Source organism: Mirounga leonina, unplaced genomic scaffold, assembly GCF_011800145.1.
Source record: "Mirounga leonina isolate KUSES-001 unplaced genomic scaffold, KU_Mleo_1.0 Mir_115, whole genome shotgun sequence".
Classification (NCBI taxonomy): Eukaryota; Metazoa; Chordata; class Mammalia; order Carnivora; family Phocidae; genus Mirounga; species Mirounga leonina.
The window spans coordinates 7,301,524-7,316,246 of record NW_023270268.1 but is presented as its reverse complement, the minus strand read 5'-3'; the positions used below and the strand labels follow the sequence as shown (position 1 = coordinate 7,316,246).

The window sequence follows — 14,723 nt, the reverse complement described above, 5'->3', positions numbered from 1 at the left end:
TGTTCTAGAGTGCTAGGGTTAAATCAGGGATATCATGACTGCATAGACAGTCTAGAACTTCCCACATCATAGTTCCACCAGCCAGCGTTCTTTGCCTTGTTTTCTTGGGACAATGACTATGAAATAGGGACAAAAGAAGTTCTTATTCATCCTTCCATGATTATTACATCCTATCTTGCTCCAAAGTCCAGTTCTGTTTCCCCATAGTGACCAGGGAGAAACCTTTCAAGGAGTAGATGGAGCCAGAAACAATAGAATCACAGGATGCCTTGATTTTCCTCTCTTACTTCTTTTCCAAATGGGTATTCAGGCAGAAACCAAATTTCAAAAGGTAATAGCCCTGAACTGTGGGAAAACCTTACAGCTGGACTAGCGTCTGATAAGAGAGACCTTCCCATGGCTCCAGGCTCAGAGACTAAATGGGTTTCTGGTGATTGCCAACTGTAAAATTCTAGTTAAGTAAAAAGTAATCATGGATTCTGAAAGTTGGAAGAGTACTCAGCCATCTAGTCCATTTCTATGTCCCAGTTGGGAAAATCGAGAATTGGAAAGGAAGAGTGTTGCCCAAAACCATGGAGTAAGCAAATGATTGAATCAAGAATGGAATCAGCATTGTTTATTTTTTTCCTATAATCACACACATGTTGTTCTGTTTGAGAGTCTGCAGAGCCTGGCACATAGTAGGTATGTGAGCTGGTAGGGCAGTGGAGGTGGTATGAGAAGTGGGTTATTTTTTTTTAATGTAGGCTCCATGCCCACTGTGGAGCCAAATGTGGGGCTTGAACTCATGACCCTGAGATCAAGACTTGAGCTGAGATCAAGAGTCAGATGCTTAACTGACCGAGCTACCCATGCATGCCAAGAAATGTAGTAGTAGTAGTAGAGGCAATTTATAACAAAGACAGTATTTTAAAATTTTAATGTGCTTTTTTTTTTTTTTGTCTTTTGAATATATGCCCTTCATTTTGGTTTAACTTAGACATCCTTGTGCCTTGAAGTGGAGATGGGAGATGGGGAGGAAATCTTATGCAGGAAGAGGTGTGTGGCTTACATGTTCCCTGAATGAATGATAGATGGGTGGAGGTGTGTGGAGGGATGCCCATCCTGATGCTGGTCCTGGAACATTATGGCTGGTGTGTATGTACTGGCTTCTAGCATGATGATGCCCTTGTCTGTGTAGTCACAGACAATCTTGCTGGTCTCAAATATTGGTGAAACCATGGGCCTTTCTCCCCATTTAATTCCTCCTGGTCTCAAACACTGACTCTATGCCATGTCCTCTACATGGTCCCCTGACCCAGCAGTCTACTCCCATCTCTTGCCAAAAGCCCATCATGGCAGGCCTATGGCTATCGATTCCATGTCCAAGCCTCATGAAAACCGAAAAATTTGAGACTCTCTCTGTCTAATTATGCTACTCTAACCTCTTAACTCATCCTGCCTGTGCAGTGTATCCAAGGCCTTCCCAGCAGCAGCTTCCTCTTAGAAAAATACAGAATTTGAGCAAGAATATCCTCTTTGTACCCCCATGTTCTCTTCAATTTACTGAATCCCAAGTCCCTTCTCCAAACCCAAAGAGGGTGAGTCAGGACACACATCTCAAGGCTCTGATGTTCTCTCTCTCTCTCTTTTTCTGACAATTCCCTAGGTACAACAGGGGTGATCTTTTGTCCTTTCCTCTTCCTCTTCTTATCTGAACCTCTCTTTGCAGGACTGTTAGCCTGCTATATAATCTTATTTTATTTTTTATATTTTTTTTAAGATTTTATTTATTTATTTGACAGAGGGAGACACAGTGAGAGAGGGAACACAAGCAGGGGGAGTGGGTGAGGGAGAAGCAGGCTTTCCGTGGAGCAGGGAGCCTGATGTGGGGCTCGATCCCAGGACCCTGAGATCATGACCTGAGCCGAAGGCAGACGCTTAACAACTGAGCCATCCAGGTGCCCCTATAATCTTATTTTAAATATCAGATGCTGATAGTGATTCTTTCTTTCCATTGTATCATTTCTGTACTAATTCCTACCCCTAGTTCAAACAAACGGACATCTCAAGCCAACTGGGACTAAGGTCATGTACTCTTCAAGACAAAAGACAAAAATGTTTTCAAATATTACCTTCATTACATTAGTCTATATGGTGGGTGTTGAATAACAAATATCATAAAAACATTCAACAGGTGACAGAGCTATCAACACTCATACCTATATCTTTGAATGTGATCTGGAGAAAGAAAAGAGAAATTGTCCTGCCACCTATGCCCAAAGTGTATAAAGCCAATGACAATGTAAAGAACTTGTATGAAAGAGATTTTGGATGCTTTTGGTCATACTTTGAGTTGGGGGAACTTGGTTGTAGTCCATTTTTGTGTCTGTTCTATAGCTTGACTATTCATTCACTCATCCATCCATCCATCCAAACATTCATTCAATGTGTACTGAGAATCTACATGTCACAAAGTATTCTAGGACCTAGGAATTCAAGAGTGACAGGACACAAACACAGACCAAATACAACAGTGGGCTCTAATATGAAGGATGTTATCATTCATCAAGAGTTGGTAGTTAGTCACCGTGCCTGATGGGACTGTGCCCCTTCTCCAGTGGCCTTATCTCCAGTCTGGCTCCTTCCAGTTATGTGTCCATATAGACATCCTAGACACCCTCTCAAAGGACACATGTGATCATGCCACTCCCCTCTCTTACAATCCTTTCATGATTCTCCATTGCTTGGAAGAAAAAGTCTAACCCTCTTGTCACATGCCCTCCCATTGCATGGTACTAGTCAGGCTCCTCTAGGGGAAACTAAAAGAGGGTTTCCTTGCAGGGGCCATGGCTGTTCAGGAACCCGAGTAGTTAATGTTACTGCTGAGAAACACTTTGGTCTTCTAGATAAGCCAGTTAAGATGGCTTATAATTTTCTCCAGTAATTGTTTTCTTTTCTTGTTTAAAAAATCCCTAACAGAAAGATCTACAGCCAGGGTTTGAGGAGAAACCAGAAAACTACCTTTTCTTCGTGGTTTTTATCATCTTTGGTTCATTCTTTACGCTGAATCTTTTTATTGGTGTTATTATTGACAACTTCAACCAACAGCAGAAAAAGATAAGTATGGGGGTTGTCCTGATTTGGTATTTTCACCTCTCTTTTCCAAAGGGCTTGGATGGAACACAGTTCTAATCTAGATTGCTGTGCAAAGTAACGTTTATCATCTGTATGGGAACAAAGACACCTGGAGAAGATTCTTGAAGATATGGCTGAAAAGAGACTGAGAACAGCTGGGTTTTATTAAATCATTGTTTTTACTTTCCATTCTACCTTCTTAAATGGAGGGCATTGTTAAACCCCAACAGAAAAACAAGTACCAGGATTAGTATTTATGACACTATAGTAATATTTTAGTAACCTTTCAAGTGTACCTTGTTATCCAGGATAAAAAGAAAAACTCTTCTCTTCCAGCAAACTTGTGTCCTGGCTTCCAGCACGTAAGTCTAAGCAGATTTATTGAACTTGGAAAGATGTTTGGGGAAGCAGCAGGTTTTTTTAGTGAGATTTTTTTCTTCATGCATTATAATAAACAGATGTTTATTTTTTTCTGATTCTTTAATTCACAGGGGATCTGTAGTAAATGTGGAAAATAAAGATTAAAAAAAATTTAAACCACTCATAAGGTGACCATCAAATGATAACAATTTTAGATTAAGCTTTATCATTTTGACATAATCTCTTCCAGTTACTTTCTCACTGAATATGTATGTATTCCTTGTACATGGTTGAGATTACATGATACTTTTAATTTTGTAGCTTCCCCTCCTCCCCATGGGTTATGAGCCCATGTGATGAAATCATCTTTGTTATAAGAATTTTTCAGAGCTAAATTGCATCCCATTATTATGGATAAATAATAATTTATCTTAATTATTCCCTTATTTTTTGGACATTTAGATCATTTCCAAATTTCTTGCTCTTTTAAAACAATCATGAACATTCCTGAAATTCTCTGTGTATCAGCAATTATTTCTTCAAGATAAGTTTCTAGAATTTAAGGCATTAAAGATATATTGTCAAATAACCTTTCAGAACTGCTGTGCTAGGTACTCTTCTTTTGCAAGATGTAAATATGCCTATTTGCTCTGTTCTCACCATTCTTATTTTTATAATTTTTATTATCTTTTCCAGCTTGTTGGTAAAAGTGTTATCTCATTGTTTTATATTCATTTATTTGGTCATTTGTGAGATTATACACTTTTTCACAGATTGATGGCTGTAAGTATTTCTCCCTTTGTCTCTTTTTTAAAGTTGAGATTGTTATCTTTTTCTTATGTTTTTAAGTAGTAAGTCTAATTTGTGACTTCTTATATTTCTATAATGACAATTTTTATTTATAGACATTTAGTGTTTTTATGGAGTCAGATTCCCAATCTTGTCCTTTTTGGCTTCTTCTCTTGCATGTAGGAACTGAATCCCCAAATCCTAAAATAGGATAACTAAAAATTCACCTTTGGTTTTCCTAGTTGTTTTTATGGCTCTTTTTAATTTTTTTTGAACTCTTGCAATCTATCCAAGATGTATCCTGATACTGATCAGCCTTCTTAGTGTCTGCTGGGAGAGTCACTCATTGTCTTTCTGTAACTACATTGCTGCTGTTATTTGGAAGTGTGCTGTGTAGAGTCACCTTTGTAATATGCAGCTTGATTGCAATCAATCCCTGCAATTTGGATGTTAGGCCTTGTGATTTTAGATGGAAGCTTACATTTGAAATCACTGTTTTGATCAGGCCATAGTATTTTGTTTTGTTTTGCTTTACTTTTTATTACAGAAAATTTCCACCATGCACAAGAGTATACTAAAATGAACCTACAAGACCCATCACCCAACACGTTTATTGACTTAAGAACATATTTATGGCATCTATGCCCTTATCCAATCCTGTCACCAGATTTTTTAATAGGGCAGGTGACATCACACTGTTTCACCCACATATATTTCAAAACATATCTCTTTTTAAAGATAACCACAATTCCTTGGGCGCCTGGGTGGCTCAGCCGTTTAGTGTCTGCCTTCGGCTCAGGTCATGATCCCAGGGTCCTGGGATCGAGCCCTGCATCGGGCTCCTTGCTCAGCAGGGAAGCCTGCTTCTCCCTCTCCCACTCCCCCTGCTTGTGTTCCCTCTCTCGCTGTCTCTCTCTCTGTCAAAAAATAAATAAAAATCTAAAAAAAAAAATTTTTTTTAATTGAAAAAAAAAAAGATAACCACAATTCCATTACCACACCTAAGAAGTTTAACATGAATTCTCTAAATCTGTCAAATATCCAGTCAACATTCAAATTTCCTTGATTCTTTATTTTCTTAAAATATTTATTCATTAACTAATTATCTGATCAATTGATACTCTTTTGAGGTCAGGATTAAAATCAGGTCCTCCCATCTGACAGATTCCTTGCTCTCTAGAATGACAAGATATTCCAGGACTAAATCATACTTTTGTGCCAGATCAAGAATCAACCATTTCTCTAAGGAGTTCTGTTTTTTTGGTGGGGGGGGAGGTGGTATTCTGAGATCACAACCCGAAATGCACATTGTCATTGCTTCAATGCTTTTTCAGTGGACAGAGCTGCTTCAAATTTAGGACTTCAAGGGAATGTATGTGGAAATATGAATACTGTTCATTCAAGTTCAGAACTACAAGGTTTTCACTTAACTTCTTCTCTAATAATAATCTGTATCTCCTCTTTTCCACACTGAAAAAATTGATTCTCATGGGCACAGGAAATAATAGAATTAAAATTTTCCATAATTACTCATTTTTGTTTTATCCCCTAAAACACACATAGGACAGTCTCAGAATAATAGTATTAATACACATTGCTGTGATGAATGTAATTACTGAAGACACTTGTATCTGCCAGGCATCCTGGAACAACCTGGTTAACTTCTAGGGCTGCATTTTTTTTTTTCACAAAATTTTTTTACTGTGGTACAATATATATAACATGAAATTTACCACCTTAACCATTTTTCGTGTACATTTCAGTGGTATTAAATACATTCATAATGTTGTATAACCATCACCACTATCCATCCCCATAACTCTTTTCATCTTGTAAAACTGAAACTCTATACCTAATTAGACAGTAACTCCCCATTCTCCTTCCCCCTAGCCCTTGGCAGCCACCATTCTACTGTTGCTATGAATTTGACTCTTCTAAGTATCTCATATAAATGGAATCATACAGTATTTGTCTTTTTGTGATTATTTCACTTAGCATAATGTTTTCAAGGTTCATCCATGTTGTAGCATATTTCTGAATTCCCTTCCTTTTTAAGGCTGAATAATATTCCATTGTATGTATATACCACATTTTGCTCATACATTCATCTGTTGATGGACACTTGGGTTGCTTCCACATTTTAGCTATTGTGAATAAAGCTGCTATGAATATGAGTGTTCAAATATCTCTTTGGAACCCTGCTTTCAATTCTTTTGGGTATACATCCAGAAGTGGAATTGCTGGATCATATGGTAATTCTATTTTTTAATTTTTTGAGGAACCACTGTATTGTTTTCCACAGAAGCTACCATTTTACATTCCCACCAACAGTGTAATTCTGATTTCTCTTCATGCTCACCAATGCTTGTCTTCTCTTTTTGTGATAGTAGCCATCCTAATGGGTGTGAGGTGGTACCTCATTTTGGTTTTTGTTTGCATTTCCGTAATGACTAGTGATATTGAGTGTTTTTTCATATGCTTATTGGCTATTTGTATATCTTCTTTAGAGAGATGTCTATTCAAGTCCTTTGCCAGTTTTTGAATTGGATTGTTTTATTTATTTATTTATTTTGAGTGTAATTGACACATGATATTATATTACTTTAAGGTGTACCACATAGTTATTTGACAAGTTTATATGTTATGCCATGATCATCACAAGTGTTGCTATCATCTGTCACCATACAACACTATTAACAATATCACTGACTGTATCCTTATATTGTGCCTTTTGTTCCCATGATTTATTCATTCCATAACTGGAAGACTGTACTTCCAACTCTGCTCAACCATTTTACCCATCCCCCATCTCCGTCCCCTCTGACAACCATCTGTTGTTCTCTGTATTTGTAGGCCTGGTTCTGCTTTTTGTCTGTTTATTTATTTGTTTTTTAGATTCCACATATGAGTGAAATCATATGGTATTTGTCTTTCTCAGTCTGACTTATTTCACTTAGCATAATACCCTTTAGGTCCATCCATGTCTCAAATGGCATGAACTCATCCTTTTTTATGGTTGCATAATATTCCTGTGTGTGTGTGTGTGTACAGGAGTTCACATGCATGTGCACACACACATGTGTACCACATCTTCCTTATCCATTCAGCCATCAGTGGACACTTAGGTTTCTTTCATGTATTGGCTATAATAAATAAGGCTAACAATAAATATAGGGGTGCATATATCTTTTCAAATTAGTGTTTTCATTTTCTTTGGGTAAATACCCAGTAGTAGAATTACTGGATTGTATGATATTTCTATTTTTAATTTTTTGAGGAACCTCCATACTGTTTTCCACAGTGACTAAATCATTTTGCATTCCCACCAGTAGTGCGTGAGGGGTTCTTTTTCTCCACATTCTTGGCAACACTTGTTGTTTTCTGTGTTTTTGATTTTAGCCATTCTGGCAGGTGTGAGGTGACATCTTATTGTAGTTTTCATTTGTATTTCCCTGATGATTAGTGATGTTGAGCACTTTTTCATGTATCGATTGGCCATTTATATGTCTTCTTTGGAAAAAGACATATTAGGACCTCTGCCCATTTTTTAATTGGATTGTTGAGTTGTATAAGTTATATATTTTGGATATTTACCCCTTATTGGATATATCATTTACAAATATCTTCTCCCATTTAGTAAGTTGCCTTTTTGTTTTGTTGATCATTTCATTCACTGTGAAAAAGCTTTTTATTTTGATGTAGTCCTGATAACTTGTTTTTGCTTTTGTTTCCTTTGCCTCGGGAGACATCTCTAGAAAAATGTTGACAAAATTCAACAGTCATTCATGATAAAACTCTTAACAAAGTGGGTGTAGGGGGAACATACCTCAACATAATAAAGGCCATATATGAAAAACCCATGGCTGACATCATACTCAGTGGGAAAAAACTGAGAGCCTTTCCTCTAAGATCAGGAACAAGACAAGGATGTCCACTCTTGGCACTTTTATTCAACATAGTACTGGAGGTCCTAGCCACAACAATCAGACGAGAAAAATAAATGAGTCATCCATATTGCTAAAGAAGTTACACCATCACTATTTGCAGATGACATGATACTATACATACAAAATCCTAAAGACTCCACCAAAAAACTACTAGAAGTAATAAATGAGTTAAGTAAAGCTGCAAGACACAAAATTAATACCCAGAAATTGGTAGCATTTCTATACACTAATAATGAAGTAGCAGAAAGAGAAACTAAGAAAACAATTCCATTTAGAATTGTACTTAAAAGAATAAAATACCTAGGAATAAATTTAACCAAAGAGGTGAAAGACCTATACTCTGAAAACTAAAACACTGATGAAAGAAATTGAAGATGACACAAACAAATGGAAAGATATTCCATGCTCGTGGATTAGAAGAATTGATATTGTTTAAATGTCCATACTACCCAAAGCAATCTACAGATTCAATGCAATCCCTATCAAAATACCAGCAGCATTTTTCACAGAGCTAGAACAAATAACACTAAAATTTGTATGGAACCACAAAAGACCCTGAATAATCAAAGCAATCTTGAGAAAAGAAGAACAAAGCTGGAGGTATCACAGTTCCAGATTTTAAGATATACTACAAGGCCGTAATAATCAAAACAGTATGGTACTGGCACAAAAATAGACACATAGATCAATGGAACAGAATAGAGAGGACAGAAATAAACTCATACTTACATAGTGAATTAATCTATGACAAAGGAGGCAAGAATGTAAAATGGGTAAAGAGCATTCTCTTCAATAAATGGTGCTGGGAAACTGGACAACTACATGTAAAAGAATGAAACTGAATCACTTTCTAACACCATATACAAAAATAAACTCAAAATGGATTAAAGACCTAAATGTGAAACCTGAAACCATGAACATTCTAGAAGAGAACACAGATAATAATTTCTCTGACATTGGCTGTTTTTGTTGTTGTTGTTGTTAAATTTTAGGAGTTTTCCATATATTCTGATTAATCCCTTATCAGATATATGATATATAAATATTTTTCCCCATTCTGTGGGTTGCATTTTTACTCCATTGATAGTATCTTTTGATGCACATAATTTAAAATTTTTTATGAAGTCCAATTTGTCTATTTTTTCTTTTGTTATCTGTGCCTTTGGTATCCTATGCAAGAAATCATTGCCAGATCTAGTCTTATGAAGCTTTTGCCCTATGTTTTCTTCAAAGAGTTTTGTTGTTTTAGATCTTACATTTATGTCTTTGATGTATTTTGAGCTATTTTTATGTATGGTGTTAAGTAAGAATTTAACTTTATTCTTTTGCATGTGGATATCCAGTTTCCCTAGGACCGTTGTTGAAAAGATGATCCTAGGGATGTATATTTTTGGTCCATACTGGTAGTGGTGAAAATTTAAATCCCACACCATCATCAAGGCAGGCCCAGATTCCCAGATTCTCAGGGAAGACTGGGTTTTTACCCATAGTCCAGACTAAGACAGTTTCCTACTTGTATTCCACTGCCTATTGACAGATTCTGTTTTTTTTTTCACCCTTTCATCGGCAGCACTTAAGGAATCTTGGATTCATGCAGGGACCTTGGCATAAACCTTTTCCCCATGACTCCCTTGTAGTTATTAAGGCCCAAGATTCTAGTTTTTACAGAGATTAGCAAATGCTCTTAGGCCAGCAGTGGCTTCAGGCTAATTTGCTACTCTTTGATCATTGTTGATTTTCAGACCCCAGAGATTTTCCTTACTTTTGTGCAAGTTTAGCTATACATTTTAAAAGAATTCTGTCATAATTTACCCAGCATTTCTAGATATTTTACTTCCTCCTAAAGTTTCCAGAAATGAAAATTCTTGTTCATATTTCTATTTGTTCTTGCTCAAAAGTGAAAACATTTAAAGCTCTCTAGTTCTTTTTTCTCTGAGAATGGGTCTGGAAATTTTTATTAATAGCAATATATGCATTCATTCATTTATTTAAGAGAATTTTAATTGCCATTTGGTGAGATTTTTGTTTAAATTTTTGTTACTAATATCTACTTTTCTTGCATTGTGATTTGATTTATGCAACCTAAAATATACTCAATTTTTTAAAGATGTGGATGTTTGCAAAGAGTATGTAATCTTTGTTCATATTCTAAAAAGTAAGATATAGCTTATAAAAGTAGCATTTTTTCCTTTCCTTAATTTAAATCTTGTTTCAGCCCTCCTATAGAGTCCAGCCTCTTTTGCTTCCCAGTGGAATTTTAGGAATTGTTGATAGAATGTAATATAACTTTGAAACTATTTCTGAAAATTCAGAACTTGTTTCCAAAAAAACCTGTTAATGATAATTAGCTCTCATCTTCTCCAAATACTTAGGTGATGAAGACATTTTTATGACAGAAGAACAGAAGAAATACTATAATGCAATGAAAAAATTAGGATCCAAAAAACCTCAAAAGCCCATTCCAAGACCTCTGGTGAGAGCAACTGATTCATTCTAAATACATAGATCCATTAAGTGGTCTTGAGCTCAGATGTCTGCAGTGCTGTTCTTTATTTTTTAAGTTTACAGACATTATCTAAGAACTCAACAAAGACCCAGATACACTGGTGTCTGGTTCAAGTCTTTAGGAAAATTAGACATTCAAATTCAATAATAAGAACTTGAGCAACAACTTTCATTTGCTTTTTAGTGAGCACAAAATAGGTGCTTAGTATATACTCATTGCAATGATGTAAACTTAATAGTTTTAACTAAATCTTTTTTTAAAATTTAAAGTCCAGTATAGTTAACATACAGTGTTATATTAGTTCCAGGTGTACAATGTAGTGATTCAGCACTTCCATACGTAACCCAGGGCTCATCATGACAGGTGCACTCCTTAATCCTCCCCAACCACGTCCCCTCTGGTAACCATCACTTCTCTATAGTTAAGAGTCTGTCTCTTGGTTTGCCTCTCTCTTTTTTGCCCCGTTGTTCATTTGTTTTGTTTCTTAAATTCCACATATGAGTGAAATCATATGCCATTTGCCTTTCTCTGACTTATTTCACTTAGCATTATTCTCTCTAGCTCCATCCAGGTCATTGCAAATGGCAAGATAGCATACTTTTTATGGCTGAATAATATTCCTTTGTATATATACCACATCTTCTTTACCCATTCATCAGTTGATGGACACTTGGGCTGTTTCCATAATTTGGCTATTGTAGATAATGCTGCTATAAGTATCGGGGGGAATGTATCCCTCTGAATTAGTATTTTTGTATTATTTGGGTAAATACCCAGTAGTGTGATGGCTGGATCTTAGGTAGTTCTATTTTTGGGTTTTTGAGGAAACCCCATACTGTTTTCCACCAGTTTGTATTCCCACCAACAGTACATGAGTGGTCCTTTTTCCCCACATCCTCACCTACACCCATTGTTTCTTATGTTGTTAATTTTAGCCATTCTGACAGGTGTGAGGTGATATCTCATTATAGTTTTGACTAAATATTGACCAATTTAAAATGCATTTATAATATCTTTTTCCAGCCTTTTCTGGTGTGAAGTCTAGGTCATGCAAACTGGCTTCCACTTCATCAATATTTATCATAAAATTTCTATATCAGGACTTGACAAAAAAAGGGACAGATAGTAAATATTGTAGGCTTTGCAGGCCACATGGTCTCTGCCACCACTATTCAGCTCTGCCATATAACACAAAAGCAGCCATAGATAGTATAGAACAATGTGCATAGCTGTGCTCTAGTGCAACTTGATTTATAGACACTAAAACTTGGATTTCTATAATTTTCACATGTCAAAATTTTATTTTCCTTTTCAGTTCTTTCCCCAACATTAAAAAATGTAAAATCATAGGCTATACAAAAACCAGTAGTGGGCCAGATCTGGCCTACAGGATATAGTTTGCTGACCTTTGCTCTTGATGAATCTTGCTTTATCAGGTACTCCAGAGCTGTCTAACTGAGGAGCTGGAACCTGAACGCATCAGATTATAAAGTAATATGCTAGGCATAGTTGGTAGGTCTGACAAGTAAGTTTGAAGGTTTTCAAGGCAGGGAGGGTCAATGGGAAAGTTCAGGAAAGTAGTATGGGAGAAGGGCTTGATATCCGAAGCATGTATAGGATTTAGAGATTTTCATTTGAACACGAGACCCCAAATTATCAAAGGTATGTTTAGTTTACTGCTATTCCCATGACTCAGAAAAGAGCCTGGCTTAAAGTGTATTCTCAGTAATTATTATTTGAATGAAAGAGTATGTTTTAGGGTACACACAGAGTCTATCCCACTAGGATTAAATATTTGTGTTGCACTAAAAATATCTGGGAATGTTAGGGCAAAGTGTTTAGAATTTATACAATGAAGAATTTTTTACTGAGAGGTTAATAAGACAATTGTATCTGGAGAGGTTCTTATTTGAACTTGAGCCAACAAAAAAGACAAAGAGAATTTTTATTTACATGTGCATGCTGTGCAACCACTGACTCAATACCAGTTGGTCCTAGATTTGAAATTAACTAAAAGAGTCATGAGACACAATAGGTTCCCACATATTTAGCCATTTATTTCATAAAGAATATGAATCAAAAGGCAGCACATAGCCAAACAGAAGTTGCAATGACACAGCTGCAGCTTCGAGGCCTCTCCCCTGCCCTGGGCATGTTAAGCTGCAAGGGATGAGTTTCAGGTGGGCAAGGACTACTTTATCCAAGGCAAGCTTCTACCTCCATGCTTTAACTTTGTCTTCTGGCATGTTCATCACATGGTTCATTTGGAAATAGGTGTCATGCCATAGCCCTCCCTGTGTAGCTACAGCTTACCAGTCAGGGCTTCACAAGGAGTAACTCCAACAAGCAGGTATCATCTCCCCAGTTATGTATCACATTTACCTTAACAGCTATATTCCAGAGAGCACTGTTGCATGAGATAAATACATATTCCAGATGTCCCTAGTTTGAGTTAAGATTTTCAAATCAGCTGTTAACCCTTAACTTTATCTCCCCACAGACTTTTTTTAATCTCTAAAATCTAAATACTATTTTTGACCTTTGGAACAAATAAATAGCAATTGCATGGGGTTGCGGGGGAGTCTAGCTGTTTTAACCTGAGCAGTGATGCATTTTATTTTTAACAGTAGAGGAAGGGATCTGGAATCATTTCTGATTCTTTCTGAACCATCCACACAGATGATACTGAGGTGAAGGATTCACTGTACATTCTAAAGTGATATCGAATGCTTTTTGATATCTACCAGTTTAGGTAACTTGTATTCTTGATCTCTGTTTCTCTAAATACTGGAGTTAAACTATTAGGCCTAGGCTTACTCTCCCTCACTGTTGTTCTTGCCAATCACTGTGATTCCCTGGAGAGCACTCTTAAAAGTATCTTTTTCCAGGTCCTTTCTGACTTCCTAGAAGTGTTCTCACACAGCAAATGCAATTGACTTTCAAGTTTCTTCTCCAGACTCCTTGATAAAAGTTTTAATGATTCTGGGACAAAATTTCAAAGACACCAACTTAAATGTAGTATCCCTCCAGTGCTGTCCCTATCCTCTTTCTTCTCATGGTCCTTGCTCTCCCTGACCAATATCGTCCACTCTCATGGTTTTAATTAATGTCAGTATTGGTGCCATTGAACTCCACATCTGCATTCCAGCTCTGCACCTGAGCTCCAAACCCATACCTTTACCTGCCCAAGGTCCTCAGATTCCCCACTGGCCCCTCGAATTCAGTGTTCTCAGGACAGATCTTATCATTTCCCTCCAAAGTGCCTCATTCTCTGTTCTCTTGAATGGCTCCACCAACCAGAACGATAGCCTCAACCTATCATTTCCCCATAGTCACCTCCATTCAAACTCTTACTCCTTCTGCATCTACTTCCATATTAGCTCTTAAACCTAAATGCTTATATCTCTCTCCACTATTACCACCACAAACCAACATCATCTTTTGTCTGATTTCCGTAAGAGATACCTAGGGTTCTAAAAATGATTCTCAGGAGTTTATGAGTTTTCTAAATAGACTAGTGTATGTATATTTCAATTAGATGATAATATGATATAAAATACCTTAATGTATACATATATTGTAAAACAACCCATGTATAGTCAAGAATACCATACAATATTCATGTCTGAGTTTGTGTTTAAGAATAGTTTTCCACTAAGTAAAGAGAAGTAGTGCTTCACAGCTGTTAGATTACAGAAAATATAGTGAGACAATTGAGTCATTTCACTGTACGTGGTGGATTAGGCATGCAAACTTGAGCTAGAACCTGAACCAGAGTAATTAACATATACTTACTTTGTGAGTAGTATGACCATCTATGTACCAACCAATATGTAAGTTCACCATCAATAATAAAATGAAATAATCAATTTTTCTATTTCTGTTTTTAGTAATCATTACATCACAATCCCATTTATCTAGGCTTATTTTCAAGTGAACCATATTTAGAAAATTGGCGTTCAAGAACTGCTTGAATACAGAGTTTTGGTTAAGTATACTTAGGT

At 36.5% G+C, this 14,723-nt stretch overlaps 1 protein-coding gene across 1 annotated transcript in view; it reads left to right on the top strand.

The window, feature by feature from the left end:
• The window catches only part of SCN11A (sodium voltage-gated channel alpha subunit 11), a 92,264-nt gene that overhangs the window by 72,322 nt on the left and 5,219 nt on the right, over window positions 1-14,723 (top strand). Inside the window, exons 24-25 of the mRNA XM_034992278.1 lie at window positions 2,962-3,103; window positions 10,586-10,686. Of these exons, the coding sequence (XP_034848169.1) occupies window positions 2,962-3,103; window positions 10,586-10,686 (243 nt within the window). The remainder of the gene's footprint in view (window positions 1-2,961; window positions 3,104-10,585; window positions 10,687-14,723) is intronic.